Source organism: Phaenicophaeus curvirostris, chromosome 8 (genome assembly GCF_032191515.1).
Source record: "Phaenicophaeus curvirostris isolate KB17595 chromosome 8, BPBGC_Pcur_1.0, whole genome shotgun sequence".
In the NCBI taxonomy this organism is placed as follows: domain Eukaryota; kingdom Metazoa; phylum Chordata; class Aves; order Cuculiformes; family Cuculidae; genus Phaenicophaeus; species Phaenicophaeus curvirostris.
In genome coordinates, this window is record NC_091399.1 from 29,444,559 (window position 1) to 29,462,498 (window position 17,940).

Below are 17,940 nucleotides of genomic sequence, written 5' to 3' on the forward strand. Positions count from 1 at the left end.
CGGGTCTTAATTATTTTTATTATAAAAACATTACAAAAGAACAAGCTGTTCAAAACCTCTGTATAAAAGGACTGCTGACATTGGAGGGGGCAACACAACTGCATGTGAATAGTAGGCTACTTGGTACATAAAGAATTTCTATATGAAGTAAAATTTTCTAAATGTAAAAGGTCAAGACTGGGTGCTTTTTTAGCTCGTTTTCGACTCCCTTTAAGTGGAGGGAGGAGTTCTTGTTTCAAAGATCACAGAATGGTTTAGTAGGAAAGAGTCTTTCTGAAGTCATATTGTCCAATGCCCCTGCTCAAAAGCAAGGTCACCTTGAGCTGGTTGCCACAGATTCCAGCCAGATGGCTTTTGAGTCTCTCCACCAGTGGAGATAGTTATTGATGAAATATCAGCTGATACAACGTGAAATTTGTAACAACACTCAGTGCAATAAATAACTGCTTGTCCCAACATCTGCAGGAAGTCACAGAAGCTTGTTTGATAATCTGTCCCACTTAAAATATCCAAACTGAGGAGATGGTAAGAGGTAGATCACTTGGAAATACAGCTGTTGACCCACATGGCCTTGTGTCACTTCACTGTGGTAACCCTTCTTCAGATGAACAGGAAAGGGACAAGAACAACTGCACCCTGCTTGAACCAGGGGAAGAAACCCCTGCCTCTGTGATGAAATAATCTTATTGGCCAGGGACTGAACTGCTTAGGTTCAAGCGGATTGGTTTTCTCCTGTGTCCATCACATGACACTGAGGTAGTCAGCAAAGGCCTGTGAGGAGTCCCACGAGTCGTTGACCACACTGCACACAGCTTTCAGACGCCGAAGTGCTTCTTGAGCTGTTTCAGCATCCTGGTCCAGCCAATTTTGGAAGAGGCGGAGGTGTGTGAATGGAATCCGTCCCCCTCTCTGCTGGATGTGGCCTTCCAGTTTCTTTGTGAACTCCAGAAGCCCATCAGGTTTGATGCAATTTGAGCTTCCAAGGGAAAGGAGGACAAAAAAAAAATTATTTCATTACGAGTCTAGGCTAGAATTCAAGCAGTTTAAATTACTGTTCCTTCTAGTTCCTGCCAGTGCAGGTATCTAAGGATGTTTCAATGCGCAGTACAACTTTCACACTTTGTACTGCTGAAGAATGATCTTCTAGTTTCGATGAAAAACATAACTGAAGCACAGTAATACGAAGGGCCGGAAGCTTTTAAAAACTTGGGTAGTAACCACAAGTTAAACTCCTTATTACTGACTTAAGGCCACAGTTCAATCTACTTAAAGTGTTGCAGGACCTAAGCTGCTGGCTAAGCAGTGCCGGGAGTGCTTCAGTCTCACAGCAGCTGCCTGGACCAAGGGGCATGGCCCAGCCTACAGGTCCCAGTGCAAGCCTCAGCAGTAAGTGAGTGTTTATCTCTTCCTTCTGAGAAGATCTGCAGAGCATGTGTCATGTCCTGGTGTTTTAAGGATATTAAAGGTCCTTTTCCCTGCATAGATCTGTAAATAAGTATGAAGTTGCAAGCTGAACTTAATCTTGTGAGATACACAGGAACAATCATGATTCAAGGCTGCTGAAAGAGCGGCCATCGTTAAATACACTGTCAGCAATCTGAGCTGGGAGAGTGGGAATAATCAAGCAATGAAGTCATTAGTATTGCAGAAATGCTACCTTCCACGTGCTTCATGATGGTTACTACCTATCTTTATGGCCATTAAAGCTCAAGTAGAGAACAGCAGTTCAGGTTGATGACCAAAACTGATGAAAGGAATGCAGAGGCATTCACAGGATCTGACAGGAGCGATGACGGCATTCTTTCCCTGTTCCAGGGCAGTGAGAACAGCTATTCATGCTGATGCTTAAGAATAAAAGTACATTACTTCTAACCTACAATGCAGGAACCTCCCAAGGAAGCAGCAAACCAAAGCTGCTTTTTAGGTGGAGCTTGACTCACTTATAAAAGGGACAATGAGATGCCTCAGAGATGCTGAAGGTCCCTGGGGCTGTATGGCCTCTTAAGTTTTTCTTGGGCATATGTTCTTTTGAGGAAGGAATCACAGAACGGTTTGGATTGGAAGACACCTTAAACATCTAATTCCAACCCCCATGGCAGGGACACGTCCCACTGGATCAGGCTGCCCAAGGCCCCATCCAACCGGCTTTGAACACTTGAAGGGAAGGGGCAGCCATAGCTTCACTGGGCAACTTCTGCCAGGGCCTCCCCACCCTCAGCGTGAAGAATTTCCTCCTTATGTCTAGTCTAAATCTCCCCCTCTCCAATTTATGGCTAAGGAACAAAACTATGTTTGAACTTCTCCTACTGCCTGAGCCCAGTTCAGCTCTTACGCTTGCAAAACAAGAAATCCAGTGAGTTCAGAGCAGCAGAATACCTGACATCCAGCTGGCAAAGAGAAGAGGAGGAATCTTCAGAGAAAATGTCTGCGAGGGCAACCAGCCTTTGATTCCCTGAGAGGGGAGAAATACAGGTGTTAGACGCAAACTGGGAACTGTCTTAAATATTCAAACAACCACAAGGCTGGAACAATAGTGCAGAAAGGAAGCTCTAAGCATGTGTGTGCAGCACAAAGGGCTCATCTCCGCACCCTCAGTTTGTCCTCCTCAGTGACCTAAAGTGAATTTGCCTCACTGAGCACGGCATTCAAAGCATGGGAAGGGTTTGCTGATAGGGCACAGTTTGTTTCACTAGAAAAATCCTGGCTTTGTTTGAGAAGTCAATATGCAGCTTTGTTTTAAAAGTGGCCAATAGCACAGGATGAACTCAAATCTCTGACATTAGGTGTACTTCAGCAAATCCTGAGCTTTCCCATTTCAATAAAACAGAAACCATTTCTGGATTTACATGAAATTAATTTCACAGATGTTTCTGTTTGGCCTGTGCCCCAAAAAGACAAGTGTTTCTGTAAATTTCAGTTCTACTCCTTTGACACAAACCCTTCCTTTGCTTATCCCCATCCCTGCAGTGCTGCCAACAGCTTTTAAGGCACAATTTCTGGGAAAAATCCATGCCTTTAGATGAGAGGCAGTGCATCTGCTGCTGGATCTGTTCCTATTAAAGAGTGTGAAGCAGACTGGTGCTCAGTCAAATCTGGAGTCCCACTGATACTTGCTTTTGCTGCAGAAAAAAAGCAACCATAATGCCTGTGCAGCACCTGGGCTCTCGGTACATTGCTGAACACAACTGAAATCCTGCCTTTAAAAAATGAACTCGGTGCTTCTTACTTCATGAGCTAAATCCACTCTGTTCATGCACATGTTAAGTTCAGCACAAAGGTCACCAGGTAAGCAACTCCAACCCTTAATTTATCTCCAAGGGAGCTGGTCTAAGGTCAAGGCCGCATCACAATATTCACAGTACGCACCAAGACGATTCCCAGGCAGTTTGAGGCTCTTCAAAGATGAGTTTCTTTTCACTGTATTGATTATTTCTGACAAAAACTCAGCAGTAGAGCTTTCAAACAGTCGACAGAAGGAAAATGTGATTTCTACAGAAGAAATGGATTGACAGTACATGTTAGTACTCCCTGCGTGCTTCATTATTCTGTAATTACATCCTGCAGGCAGCTCCAGCCCTTAATCTGTATGCAAGAACAAAGCTTCCCCAGCAGTGGATTGCAGACAACAGCACTGCTGCTCTGTCACAGGAAAAGAGCACGGATCATGCCCGGGGAAAGTGGCTTTGCGGCTTTGCCAGCTGACCCACTTAAAGGCTACTGCGCTCTGCAGGTTGAAAAAACCTTTGTTTTATAACTGATAATACAGACTCTTCTTGGCAGCACATGCCAGCTTTGCAGCTGCTCCTCTCTCTGCCCTGGTGGCACAAAGAACCAGACACATTCCCCCTCTGCCAACAGCTATGGATCTGCTCCAGTTTAACTAAACCTTGTACATCAGAACATCACCTGTCAAACGTCAGCCAGCCAAAAGCAGCCACCTGCAGCACCTTTCCAAGCACCAGCACCCCGGAGTCTGCTGTACCTTGCAGGACAGGATCCTGAAGCAAAAGCAGAACTTCCTTCTGGTGCTCAGCCAGGTTCATATCACGGAAACTCACTTTCTTCAAATTCGGGTTACACTCTAAAAGCAAAACAAGTTCTCCAATAAAGCACTGTACATCCTCAGGATAAAGAGAGCCTGATCCAACTACAGCTAACGCCCAGAAACTGAGCCAGACCGTGGGTAATTTGTGCTGGATTCCAGGTAATTAAAAAGGAACTATCCTGCTGTGCAGGATCATTCACATGCTCGGCATAGAACATGGGAACCATTTCCTTTTGTCAGGAGTCTTCAAGGATGTCCACACTGAAGAAATGGACCCACCTAAGCTGGCTTCGCACTAAAGGATGGAAGATCACAGCAAGGAAGCTACTCTTTGTCACAGCGGTGTTAGCAGAGTACCTTTGAGCGCCTCCAAGAGGAGCCCAAGCTCCTGAGAACAGGGCAACGTGGCGCTGTCAAGGGACAACTGCTGGAGGGACTTTGACGCCTTGAGCACTGGCAGCAGGAACATGGTCTGCAGAGGTTCCCTGGGGAATCGGATTTCCAGCTGCTCCAGGCAGCTCTCTGAGGGAAGAAAAACAACAATGAAAGAGCTTGGTCTGGAGTGCCTGTCTAGGTCCCAGAGCAAGCAGGGAGTCTGTGTGACTGACATGATCATAGTTCAGGTCGGTAGAATGTGCCTGTGTGACCCACCCTGCCCCACAGAGCTCTATGGCAACTCAGACCTATGGTAACATCAGTCCCTTAAGGCTCATTTCAGGAATCCTGACAGACCACAGGGCCACCAATTTCTGCTGTGTTCTAGCAGTACAACAATACTGCAGAAAAGGTTCCCAGAGCACAGCTCTTCACTGACCCCACTCCATTCTCGCTCAGGCTTTGCTTACTGCTTTTCTGGTCATTCAGGGGCTGAAGAGGGTGGTGGGAAACCTGTGAGTCAAGAACATGTTGCTGTAGCTCCCACACTGTAATCCGGCGGCTTGGGCAGTGCTTTACCATCACCTGTGGTACTGTAGTGATCAAGAGATGCTTTCCCTCTGCTCAAGAATCTGTCTAAGGCTTTACAGCCTCACAGGGAATAGGATGGACAAAGCAGAAGCTCCCAGCCAACGTACAGATCTGATGGGACACGCTTCTGGTGGGCTGCGTGGACTGTCACTGCTAGCAGGTTATGACTCCCCTGTTCAAAGCTGACGTTGCAGCAGGCTGGCACACAGCAATAAAATGCTTTGTCCAAGGCTCAGGCTCCACAGAGCACGTCAGACTGGAAATGACAAACTGCAGCACCATCTAAATCAGGAAGGTGAGGCTGTAATTGGTTAATTACACAACACTGTAACAGTGCGGAGTTCAAATCTGGGTGCCAAGCTTTTTATGGCTCTATCTGCCTGCCACATGCTGGTCATCACTCAGAATCTGTTTCCTACCTGGTATTTCTGCCTCACTGCAGCTTGGATTCCCCTCTGGCCTGTTCCCCTCCAGCTGTTTTTTGAGGTCAAAACTGAGCGAGAGCGTTTGGAGCTGGGGAAGGGCGCTCAGGATGCAGTGAACAAGCTCCATGCAGGGCACATGGGAATAGACGTCACTCACACGCACGACGCAGAGATTGCAGTCCGGGTGGCAGGACAGGGTGCGGAGCCCAGAGAGGATGCAGAAGATGTTAGCGCCCAGGCCTGGAACAGTATTTGTACAGAATGGTGTTAGCTGTGCCTGTACAGACACCAACACACACAGCTGGAGCTGCAATGGCCAAGCAACCTCAGTCAAAAGCTCACAGACTGCTTTATCCACACATTCTTAAGCTGCACGTACAGGAGACAAGATCTGGCCCTCTCTGGGTAGCATTTAACCACAAGGCCAGGGGCTGCTCTGGGGGAGAAGGGCTCCATTCTCTCCCTCAAAAGAGTCCTCACACTAATTAATCATCTCTAACAATGCCATTTTTAGGATCAGGTACCAATATTTTTACAACACCCGTTCCAGTAAAAATAAAATCAGGGTAAACCTGAGCATTAAGTCAGACCCCTAGATCAAGGCTGGAGGGAAGCAACCTGTTCACCCCACTAACCGTTGTAAGACAGTACCAGGTTTTCTAAAGACAGCCAGGAGCTCAGCAGGTTACTCAGTGTCCGACACATCTCTCCAGTCAAAGGAATGGAAAACAGTTCCAGCGTGGACACGCTGCGGAAGTGGTGAGCTGCTTTCAGAGAAAAGATCCCAGCTGATCCTCCTATTTTCTTACAGCCAGCATGGTCAGTGTGCAGAGATCCTGGGGAGGAACTAGTCCAGTTCTCAGCATTTTCTCCCTCTGTGGTGCTGTTTTTGTCAATAAACTCCGACTTATCCTCTCTAGCAACAGTAAAAACAAAATCATATAGGTCCTCTGGGTCAGCGTATCGCCCCCTGCTTCGTCTGAGGCAGCGACGTTTCTTCCCTACTGCAGATTTCAGCCGTCTGCGTGTCTTTTGAGGAACGGGGCAACAGGATGGCTGGTCTGAGATGCAACAAGAAGATCCTCCCTGAACGCTGCTGTGGTCGCAGGGCACCTTGCTGCTTGCCTCATTGTACACTTGGTTTTGCAGAGGATTTCCGTTCATCTCCACATCAGCCTCCTCAGGGGCTCTAGGGGATGTCTTCTGGTTCTCACCATCGCTCCAGGCCCTCTTGTTGCAGCAGCTCCTCTCTGATTGCTCTTGTGTTGGCTCCTGGCTTTGAGCTTTGTCCTCCTCTCTGCAAAGGCCACACGGGCTGCTGTGATACATGAGGGCATTTCCTGAGCGCCAAAACCCAGCACTCATGCTCAAAATGAGAACGAGAAGAACCGTGTCGGGAACAGGCCAGGAATACATGGACACTTGGTTGACAGAGCCATGATGAATCAGCCGGTGAAGAAGTAACACCAGCGAACGCCTGGTGGACTGGTCGGAGGAGAGGAGGTGCTGGAACTTCAGGACGTGCAGGGACTCAGCCAGGTTCTCAAGCACTTTCTGGTTGTGCTCAGCCGTAAGCTCTACCGCGCCCTGAAGCATGTTGCAGAGGGTAAGCTGGGAAACGTGCAGGGAGCTGTGGAGCAGCGGCAAAAAGTGATGGTCGTTGAGACGCCAGTCAGAAGAAACATCCAAGACACCGTGAAGGACGTTTGAGAAGAACGTTTCAAGGAACTTCTTCCTCCAACAGGTTATACTCTGCAATTAAACAACAGGGCCATGTTCACAAACTTAGCCACTATTTTTCTTGTTCTTTTCAAGTTAAATTATTGCTATCTGCTAACCTAATGAATGTAGTGCTCAAAAAACCCCTCCTGCTAGCACAACTGAACCTGTCTGTCTAGCTCTCTGCATCCTTCCTCGATGTATTAGTTGAAAAACTGAGTTACTCCCATCACCCTTGCTTCATCCTGCTTCTGGCCCCATTAAAACACATTCAGTGGTTTGAAGCTGAGCCATGTGTTTGCCTATTAAAATCCCACATCATCAGGAATTTTCTTCCCGAGTGTCTATTTATAGGCTATGACTAAGTAGTCTGTTAACAATTCTTTTGCAATGCTGAATCAGTGGAGCTGCTTCAGTTTTCCTACGTAAAACCATTCGTCCAAACTCACTATCTTCTCTAAGTATTTTTCTAGGGCTTTCTAAGACATCAGCACATTTTTTGCCACTGTAGGTGTAAGCATGATATAAGATACTGGTTTTATCCTCTGTTTCCCTTGGAAATTCACCTCTAGAATGAGGGCAAACTCGCTTACGAGATGAAGGGTGTGGCTGTACACTACAGCTCCTTTTATAAACCCCGTTTCCCAAACTGATTGTACTGGGGTCATGCTTTGGTCCTGAGCTCTACGAGTCCTTATAAACAAGCCCCAGCAATCGCTTGGAGGTGGCCAGGAGCACTGTCAGGCTTCAAAATGAAACGTCATGGAAGATGTTGAAAATGGAGAGCCTGCGTCCTGCCCCCTCTCTTGCTGGCAGCATCTCACCTCCGAGTTGGGTGGCCTGGTTTTCATCACATCGTCCCACAGCTTGCGCCACATGGGCTGTGTTGAGATGCCTGGGAAAGAAACATAATTAACCGGGTGCTTTCAGCCCTTCTCCTCGTCAGAGTGTCCTGCTTTGGCACTTGCAGGGGCACCGGGCAGACGAGGGGCAGCTCAGGGGGTGCAGAGACAGACCCCTGCAGCAAAAGGATGGTGCTTTATGGTGAAGGGAAGAGTTCAAGTCCCCCCTTTTAGGGGCCGCAATTTCAAAACCAACTGGTTTTGCTGGTTCTTGGAAGGCGCAGAATTACTGCAGAGCCCACACTGCTGTCAAAGCCTGCCTGGCTACAGGATGGGGCTCCAGATTTTGGATGCGGGGGTTAGCCAGGCCGCATCTGATGGCAAGGACTGTGCATAGCAGTGTCTCCCCCTTAGAAGTGGGGTTCAATCTGCTGGCCTGGTGCTCCCATTTGCAGCCAGGAGGTGTCCATCCCCCTTCTCTGGCCGGGATCCCCACAGTGCGGGGCTCCCCTTTCCAGCCTGAAGGGTCGCATTCCCCCTCTCCCACTGGGGTCCCCCCAGTGTAGGGCTCCCATTACCATTCTGGAAGGGTCCATCCCTTGTCTGAAGCCAGGGTCCCCCCAGTGTGGGGCTCCAATTTCCATCCTGGAAGGGTCCATCCCCTCTCTCCGGTCAGAGTCTGACAGTGCAAGGCTCCTGTTTCCATCCTGGAGGGGTCTGTCCCATCCTCTGCCAAGGACCCCCACTGCAGGGCTCCCATTCCTAGCCTGGAGGGTCCATCCCTGCTTTCCAACTGGAGTCCCACAAGCGTAGGCTCCTATTTCCATACAGGAGAGCCCTTCTCCACTCTCCAACTGGGGGCTCCCAATCCCAGCTTGGAAACTCCATCTCCCCTTTCAAACCGAGGTCCCCCTGGCGTCAGGCTCACATTTCCAGCCTGGAAGGGTCCATCCCTCCTCTCCAACTGGAGTCCTCAGGGTGTGAGTCTCCTGTTTCCAGCCCAAAGGGATCCATCCCTCCTCCCTGGTCCGAGCCCTCCCAGTACAGAGCTCTTATTTCCAGCTTGGAAGGGTCTCATTTCACTCTCCCACCAGGGACCCCCCAGTGCAGGGCTCCCATTCCCACCCTGGAGGGTCCACCCCCCACCTCTCCAACCGGGTTCCCCTGGTGTGAGGTTACCATTTCCACACCGGAGGATCAATCCCCATCTCCAACCAGCGTTCCCCAAGGTGTGAGGCTCCTATTCCCACCCTGAAGGGGTCTGTCCCCCTCTCTAACTAGGTTCCCCAGGGTGCAAGGCTCCTATTCCAGTCCAGGAGGGTCCACCACCCTCTCTAACTGGGGTCCCCAGGGTGTGAGGCTCCCATTCCCACCCTGGAGGGCTCCGTCCCCTCTCTAACTGGGGTCCCCATGGCGCGAGGCTCCCATTCCCACCCTGGAGGGCTCCGTCCCCTCTCTAACCGGGGTCCCCATGGCGTGAGGCTCCCATTCCCACCCCGGCGGGTCCCCCCCGGCTCACCCGCTCTCCTCGCCGCGGGCTCGGCGCGCTGCAAGCGGAACACGTTGAGCAGCGGCAGCAGGCCCCGCAGGAGGGGCGCGGGCAGCGCTGCGAGGGCACAGAGATAGAAGGAGAGATGGGGGATGGCGGAGACTGTGGGCACAGCCCGATCCCGCGCCCCGCGCCCGGCTCACCGCCCCTTACCCCACGCGTCCCGCTCCAGGGCGCCCATGTGGCGGCTCACGGCCAAAGCGCTCAGAGCACAAAGGCTGCGCGGACCCTGCGGAGGCTCCGCCGCCATCGCACCCCGCCGCGTCGCTGCCATCTTGGGAAGGACATCCCCGCCACCCGCCGCCATCTTGGGAGGGACAACTCCTCCCCTTTCGCCATCTTGGGAGGGACGGCCCTCGCCGCCATCTTGGGAGGAGGACGGAGCGCGCGGCCACGTTGGGGAGGTCACGTCGATGATTACGTGGAATAAGCACAAAATCAGCAGGTTGGAAAAGACCCACCGGATCATCGAGTCCCACCATTCCCATCAATCACTAAGCCATGCCCCTCAGCGCCTCATCCACTCGTCTTTTAAACACCTCTGGAGAAAAAAATATTTCACGGAAAGTGTCATTGGGCACTGGCAGAGGCTGCCCAGGGAGGGGCTTGAGTCACCTTCCCTGGAGGGGTTTAAGGGACGGGTGGACGAGGCGCTGAGGGACATGGTTTAGTGATTGATGGGAATGGTTGGACTCGATGATTCGGTGGGTCCTTTCCCATGTAGTGATTCTATGATTCTGTGATTCCGGAAGGCGCCTTGGAGAGCTTAATTGCCGCTATTTTCAGTGTCGACATCGAGCGCTAACCCTTTCCCGGTCGGGATGTTGCGACCCCTGGGGAGAAGGGCACGAAAAGGCGTCCTTCCAAACTCCTGTGGGCGGCCATCTTGAGACGGTCTCAGCCTCCGCTGGCCGCCATGATTGGAAGGGAAGCGCTGCGATTTCATTTCCGCTTCCGGTCTCTTGGCGTCACTTCCGGCGGGTGACCGTGGCGAGTCCTTCTGCGGGGCGCGATGGGGCCGCTGGACACCGTGGTTCACGCCGGGGAGCCCGAGGTGAGCCGGGCCGGGCCGGGCGGAGCCGCAGCCTCGCGGGACGGTGCCGCACGTCGGTAACGGCTCTGCTTTCTTTTCTTTTGTTCCCTAGGAGGAAGAGGAGGAGGAGCTGGTGGTAAGGCGGGCGGCGCGCCGGGCGGGCCTCGAGGGCGGCTTAGCGGGGAGGGAACCCGTGGCCTCAACGGTGGCTCCGTAGTCCCGGGGGGCGCCCGAACCGGCAACGTGCGCTCACAGCCCAGAAAACCAACGCTGTCCTGCCGGCATCCAAAGCAGCGGGACCAGCAGCGTGAGGGAGGGGATTCTGCCCCTCGGCTCTGCTCTCGTGAGACCCCACCTAGAGTCCTGTGTCCGGTTCTGGAGTCCTCAGCACAGCAAGGACATGGAGATGTTGGAGCAAGTCCAGAGGGGTCACGAAGTGGTCGTAGGGCTGGAGCACAGGCTGGGAGAGTTGAGGTTATTCAGCCTGGAGAAGAGAAGGCTCTGGGGAGACCTTAGAGCAGCCTTCCAGTAGTGAAAGGGCTACAGGAAGGCTGGGATGGGACTCTTACCACGGATTGCAGGGATAGGTTGAGGAGTAGTGGTTTTAGTTTAGTTTAGATCTTATGAAGAAATGTCCTATCGGGATGCTAAGGCTCTGGCACTGATTGCCCAGAGAAGTGGCTGCCCATCCCTGGAGGTGTTCAGGGCCAGATTGGATGAAGCTTTGAACAACCTGATCCAGTGGGAGGTGTCCCTGTCCATGGCAGGGGTTTGGAATTGAGTGTGGCTTTAAGGTCCCTTCCAACCCAAACCATTCTACGATGATTCTGTGAAGGTGCCTGGTGCCTTTTAGTTCAGACAGACAAACTTGCAGGGGCTCAGGTCCCTGTTGCTGCTCTGTGCTAATGAACTCAAGTTTAGTGCAGTGGTGGCTGGGCTCTCACTTTGGTGCCATATATGGCTCCCTGTTCAAGCGTGGGCCTCCAGGGGCAAACGTTGTTTTGGGGTCTCCCAGTCGTGACGGCAGCCCCGTGTCTGCAGGATCCTTTAACCACAGTGCGGGAGCACTGCGAGCAGACGGAGAAATGTGCCAAGGCACGGGAGCGGCTGGAGCTGTGTGATGCACGCGTGTCCTCCAGGTCCCAGACAGAAGAGCAGTGCACAGAGGAGCTGTTTGACTTCCTGCATGCCAGGGACCACTGCGTAAGTGCAGCACCCAGGGGTGCAACATCCATTCTGATGCTGGGGGCAGAGCTGCCTTCAGCCACGCTTCCAAGAGCCCGCACCCCTCAAGTGTGAGGTGCACTAGCTGCTTGTTCTCTGAAGAGCTGTGAGCCTTGATGCTTTTTCTTGTTAAATGTTTGCTTTCTCCTCATTACAGCAGTTGCATGTGGGTTTTGGTAGGTTATTAAACAATGGAATGAGTCAGATATGTTGTTTCTGCCTTGCAAATGGCACTCTGCTATTTCAGTGTTGCTTTTGCCATTTTAAAGATCAAACCTTTTTAGCTTGAGGTGAAACTTTGTAAGAGATCTCAGCTTGTTAGCTTCTTTGAGTGACTGCAAAACAGCAAGGAGTGCAGAGGGCTGCCGGGCCATCTGTATCAGTAGCCCAGAAGCCTCACAGGCGTGTGGTAACACCATGCTGATTCCCAGCCCTAAACTATGGGGTCTCAAGCTCTTTGTCTTTTCAGGTTGCTCACAAACTCTTTAAGAGCCTGAAGTGAAGGTGGGTGATTATCTGCTTCCACAGCCAGTGCTGGCAGTTCCTGGATCCACAGTCCTGCTCCTGCCTGTTCATTCTCCACACCAGGTGTAAACGGAACAGTTTCCTGGCAGCGACAGTGTGTCGGCCTGTCACAGCATCTGTTCTCATGGAAGATGTGCAGCTACGCAAAACTCATGTTGTTGTTCTGTAATTTTCCATATTAAACAGTTCCCATGGAAATACCCTCTGTTTATTTCCTAGCTCTTGTGCTTCCAGGTTGTACTGGGTTAAGGTCAGAGCCCAGTCCCACGGAGAAAAACTTTTCCTCACTTGTGGGAACATCCTTTTTGTGCAGCCGTGATGTGCAGTGGCAGGAGCGCCATCCCAAAGGGAGGAATTTTCTGTTGGAGCCACAAAGATTATTTCCAAGTCTCCCAAGGCCAATATTGTTCACGCAGCAGGTGAAAGGGAACGACCCTTTTCTAGGAAAGAAAAGCTCCTTAGCGCTAGGGCAAAGTTGTTATCTGTCCCTTGCTGTCACCAGCTGCTGAGAGTGGCTGGAAGAGCCTTGTGGCTGCGGTTGGCTTCTCATTCTTGCCCAGAGTGACCGACACCATTACTGCAGGTGAGCAGGGTGGTGGTTCCACGTGCTCAATCCCCGAGCGGAGCAGGAAGGGTCACCTGAGGTCTCTGAAGTACTGCTGTATGACCCACCAACCTTGCGACTGTCCGGTGGGAGGGTCAAGTTCACACCCTGCCTGTTTTTCCTGAGTGGAATGCTTAGTAGCTGGAAATCTGATCATAAAATGGGCTGTGTTGGAAGAGATCCACAAGGATCATTGAGTCCCACTCCTGTCCCTGCACAGACAACCCCAACATTCACACCGTGTGTCTGAATGTGTCATTCAAATGCTGCTTGGGTATCATCAAGCTTGGCAGCACAACTGCTTCTCTGAGGAGCTGTTCCAGTGCTCCACCACCCACTGGGTGAAGAACCTTTCCTTTATGTCCAACCTAACCCTCTCCTGGCACATCTTCCTGCCATTCCCTTGAGTCCTATAACCGGCTACAAGAGAGAGATCAGCGCCTGCTGCTCCCTCCCTTGTGTGGAAGCTGTAGGCTGCGATGAGGTCTCCCCTCAGCCTCCTCCAGGTCCCTCGCGGCTCCGGGGAACACGTGTAGCGGCTGGAGAGGGGACAGCGGCCGAGGGGGCGTGGCCAAGAGAACAGCGTGTGTGTGAAAGGGGCGTGGCCAGAGAGAGCGGTGGGTGAGGGGGAATGACAGGAAGGGGCGTGGCTAAATTCGAGGGGGCGTGGCCTTAGCGGCGTGTCTATATAAGGGCCGAGCCCCGCCCCGGAAGTCGCCGCGCGATGGCGGCAATGGCGGCGGTGGCCCGCGGGCCTCTGGGGCTCTTGTTGAGGCGGAGGCGACCGCTGGCGGGGCTGGGACCGGGGCCGCGCCGGCACCGGCACAAGGAGAAGTGGGTGAGCGGGTCCCCGCCGTGGGGGCGGCCCCGCTCGCCTCCCTGCTGACCCTTTTGCACCTCCACTTATGCTGCACTCTTCCCTCTCCCCGTCCCGGCTTCCTTGCATCCCCTCTTGTCCTCGTTCCACTCCTCCTTGCACCCTTTGCAACCCCATCTTACCCTCGTTATGGCGTTATTGTGCCCTATTGTACCCCTTCTGTGTCCCCATTTCACCCTATAGCGCCCCTGTGAAGCCCCCCACATGTACAGCCATTCCCCTCTTTGCGTCCCCACCGCACGCCCCTCACCCCATTGAGCTGTGCCCCATCCCAAGCCCACCCCGTGCCCTCGAGCCCCGTTCAGCCGTCCCCACGCCGTGCCCCCCAGTCCCATTCACCTGTGCCCCATCCCGCGCCCACCCGGTGCCCCCCAGCCCCATCCAGCCATTCCCCGCTCCATTCCCCACCCTGTGCCCCCCAGCCCCATCCAGCCATTCCCCGCTCCGTTCCCCACCCTGTGCCCCCCAGCCCCATCCAGCCATTCCCCGCTCCATTCCCCACCCTGTGCCTCCCAGCCCCATTCAGCCTTTCCCGACCCAGCGCCCCCGTTCAGCCACTCCCACCCCATTCCCCTCAGTCCCATTGAGCTGTGCCCCATCCCGCGCCCACCCCATGCCCCCCAGCCCAATTCAGCCATTCCCCACCTACAGGACACCACCACAGGGGTACCTGGGGCACAGTCACTTTCTGGGGCAGGACAGAACCTGGGGCTGGATTCTCCCAGAAAAACAAGAAGGTTGGGAATCTGGGATGTAACGATGTAAAGGTATTTTGTCTTTTAACCTCTCTGGTGTTTTTTCCTGCAAGGCCACCACGGCCCCCCGCATCCCGGCCACGCGGCTGGCCCTGCACCACTTTGACATGAACTACAGCCTGCACCTGAAGGAGCTCTGGCCCTCCGTCCGCGTTGGCCTCCTCTGCGAACAGAAGTACGGCGCCCTTCTCAACAACTTCTCTGGTGTTGACCACGTCACCCAAGAGCTGGAGCTTCTCAGTGCCACGGATTTTGTTTCTGAAGCCTCCCAAAAGGCGCAGCAACTGCAGTTGGAAGTGGGGAGATGGGAAAGCGTGTGCCAGGAGGGGTCTGGCGAGTGCGGGACGGTGACGCACACAGAGTCAGTGACGCACGCAGAGACATCACCACAGCTTCGTGCTTCCATCAGCTCCAACATCAAGTGTTACACCTTCCCCAGAGGAGACATCACACGCTTTCGCCCTGCACGGTGAGACATCCCTGGGACAGACCAGTGCTGTCACTGTCCACCTTAGGGGCTGCACGTGTGTGAGCACCTCCTGCTTCTGTCCCCATCCTCATGTCGACTGCTGTTTTCTTTCCCCTCACACATTTGTTTTCTTTACTCAAACCGGTGATTTTCAGACCGGACATGCTGGGGCTCCTCGACTACTATCTCATGGATGCAGCATCTCTCCTGCCTGTCCTCGCGCTCAATGTGCAGCCAGATGACTTTGTCCTTGACCTCTGTGCAGCTCCAGGTGGCAAGACCCTGGCTCTGCTGCAGACGGGGATTTGTGGTAAGTGGAGGTGGGTATTCCCTGCCCCCATGTGTGAAATGGGGCTGGAAGAGTGTGCTTTGCCCATTAATACCTGACCATTAATTACTTGTGCTTGTAAGAGTCGGGAATTTGGTGTGTTTCTGCAAGAGTGACGTTCCTTGTATGCCTGTTTTGTTGTCTCAGGGCATCTGACAGCCAACGACGTCTCCATGTCTCGGACAAAGAGGCTGCACCAGATTCTCCATAGCTACGTGCCCAAAGAAATCAGGGAAACTGTGAGTGTCACGTCCTGCGATGGAAGGGACTGGGAGCAGGTGGAAGGTGGCACTTTCCATAAGGTAAATACAAGGAACTGGGGAAGATAAACCCACTAGTTCACTTTCCTCCTGTTTCAGAGGAAGACAGTAGCTTGTCTGCAGTATATTTGTATAGTTTTCCCTAATCTTAAATGCAGAGAAAGAGATGAGGCTAAGCCACGTATGGGTTAGTATTTCCTCCTGCTGTACCCTTTCTGCAGGATCTGGTGTATGTGGGCATTTGGAGTTGCGCCTTCATTTACCTGTGTAATACTCCATAAAAATCCTGTTCTAATCCATCAAATGGAATATTAGATAATTAGATGTGAAGATTAGATAATTCCATAGCTGGACACAGCTGAGAAACAGGGAACTGGGTTCATTACTCGGAGGTACCACTGCTGGAGCTCTGACTGTGCATTGTTGCAGCCAGAGGTGCCGCAGTAGTGCCTGCCAAGAAGATGCAAAGAGTGGAAATGTTAAATGAGGACGCGTGCGGGGGTGTGATGTTATTCACTGCTTCCCTGTCTGTCTGCAAAACCCAAAACACAAAAGCAGCCAGATGAGTTACTATTAATTGTGGCTGCACACCTGTACTCGACAGCATCAGAGGGGCAAGCTAGCAAAAGCTGCTTGGTGAGCGATGGGGGCAGAGGAGTTGAGCAAGGGGCAGGTTGTGCTACATTTGCTGAGCTTGGCCTGGGCCCAGGGCTGATGCAGAACCTCTGCTGCTACAGGTGCTGGTGGATGTGCCCTGCACGACCGACAGGCACTCGGTGATGGAGCAGGACAACAACATCTTCCACAAGAGACGAACCAAGGAGCGTCAGATGTTGCCCATGCTGCAGCTGCAGCTGCTGATGTGAGTGAGCTCAAAGCTGTGTTTTGGGGCTGTTTGCGTTAGGATAGCAGCTCTCCATGGCCAGCACCAAAACCTCCTCTTACTTTATGTGTCTCCAACTGTGAAATCTGGAATGGCAACAGTTGAACACATCAAATCATAATAAATGTAAGAAGATGCACGTGTTCCTGGTCACATCAAATGTCCTTCCTGTCCTCAGCAGCAGCCACAGAAGGTAGAGAAGAGGGTCTAAGGAACATAGGTTTCTGCAGTCAGCCTTGGCGGGTTCCCAAGTGTCCACTTCTCCCATCCCATGGGAGGACGTCGGGATGCTTTGTCACCTCGTTTCACTAGGAAGGCTGGATGGGCTGACTGCAAGTTCAGGCAATAAGGAAATGGCTTATAGAGTCCCATGGCAGAACTTGAACTGAGGAAGCCTCTTTCCCTGTACGTACTCTTAACCCATTTCCTTGGAGGCAAGTGGAGGATCCCACCTTCCAGCTGCTCTCCAGTAGCATCTGTCCCATGTTAAGTGCTTTATCAATCTAAGCATCTGCTTGACCCATATTGCCCTGGTATGAAATAGTCCTTGGGTTGACGCAGTGAGGCTGCTGGGCCTGCAGAGTTCAGGGAAACCCGTCTCCTACAAATTATGTGCTGGCTCCCTAGTTGCAGTGGGTGGGAATGTTGGTGTCCCACATGGTCCTTTTCTTCCCATGATGATTGTGTGTGTCCATTTTGCCTGCAGGGCTGGGATCCTCGCCACCAAGCCGGGAGGAGAAGTGGTGTATTCTACATGCTCCCTCTCTCCGCTGCAGAATGAGTATGTGATCGAGAGAGCCATAGAAATTGCAGAAACCGAGTTTAACATCAGTACGCGTGTCGAGGACTTGAGCCACTTCAGGGTGCTCTTCCAGGACACATTTTCCTTCTTCTCAGACTGCCGGCTGGGGGAGCTTGTGCTGCCTCACCTCACAGCCAACTTTGGACCTATGTATTTCTGCAAATTATGTCGGATGTAGAAGCGGGTGACAGACTGTCTGCAGGTCCCTCTTCTTGGAGGTAGCGTTGTCCTGCAGGAGATGATCAAGGATAGCAGCAGTCATGTACAGAGACTCCTGCTGGAGTCCTAATTTTAGCTGTACTTGCACAAGCCAGTCAATGAGCTCAGCACGCTTGTTCCCATTGATTTCCTGGGCAGCCAGGTATTTGGATCTGGCAGGAAATACTCTACATCTCCAAGGGAAGAAAAGCTGCTTTATATTTATTTTTCTTTTTAAAATATCTCAAAGGAAATCTGCTTTTTTACTGCGGGTAGGGAGAATAAATGAGAAAGACCTGCTGTGGAGTCTCCTGCCTGTTTATCTGTTTGAGTTTGGGTGTTAATGTAGGAAAGAGAGAGGAGTTTTATCAGAAGGAGCAATTCATTTGTCTGTCTTGGGATGGAGTAAATCACCCTATGCAGATATTGCTCTCCT

General features: G+C 52.2%; 3 protein-coding genes across 6 annotated transcripts; 2 read left to right on the forward strand and 1 right to left on the reverse strand.

The window, feature by feature from the left end:
* Window position 1: 1 nt before the first annotated feature.
* On the reverse strand, window positions 2-9,846 carry LRRC41 (leucine rich repeat containing 41). Of its 4 annotated transcripts, XM_069863033.1 has the most exons (10): window positions 9,700-9,846; window positions 9,517-9,603; window positions 7,980-8,050; window positions 6,072-7,188; window positions 5,431-5,676; window positions 4,403-4,567; window positions 3,983-4,081; window positions 3,367-3,489; window positions 2,377-2,452; window positions 2-976 (listed from the first exon to the last, which is right to left on the reverse strand). In XM_069863033.1, the coding sequence occupies exons 1-10, from the start codon at window positions 9,818-9,820 to the stop codon at window positions 742-744; spliced, it is 2,340 nt and encodes a 779-aa protein (XP_069719134.1). In that variant the 5' UTR covers window positions 9,821-9,846; the 3' UTR covers window positions 2-741. The 4 variants fall into 4 exon arrangements, with proteins under 4 accessions (XP_069719134.1, XP_069719135.1, XP_069719137.1 ...); XM_069863034.1 differs by lacking the exon at window positions 9,517-9,603; XM_069863036.1 differs by lacking the exon at window positions 5,431-5,676.
* A 623-nt stretch (window positions 9,847-10,469) lies between these two features.
* Window positions 10,470-12,526, forward strand: UQCRH (ubiquinol-cytochrome c reductase hinge protein). The gene is made up of 4 exons (XM_069862167.1): window positions 10,470-10,600; window positions 10,692-10,715; window positions 11,621-11,782; window positions 12,273-12,526. Exons 1-4 carry the CDS (start codon window positions 10,559-10,561, stop codon window positions 12,303-12,305), a joined length of 261 nt encoding a protein of 86 aa, XP_069718268.1. The 5' UTR covers window positions 10,470-10,558; the 3' UTR covers window positions 12,306-12,526.
* A 1,133-nt stretch (window positions 12,527-13,659) lies between these two features.
* Window positions 13,660-17,804, forward strand: NSUN4 (NOP2/Sun RNA methyltransferase 4). Its single transcript, XM_069863049.1, has 6 exons — window positions 13,660-13,770; window positions 14,618-15,033; window positions 15,189-15,343; window positions 15,509-15,663; window positions 16,359-16,483; window positions 17,211-17,804. The coding sequence occupies exons 1-6, from the start codon at window positions 13,666-13,668 to the stop codon at window positions 17,482-17,484; spliced, it is 1,230 nt and encodes a 409-aa protein (XP_069719150.1). The 5' UTR covers window positions 13,660-13,665; the 3' UTR covers window positions 17,485-17,804.
* Window positions 17,805-17,940: the final 136 nt, after the last annotated feature.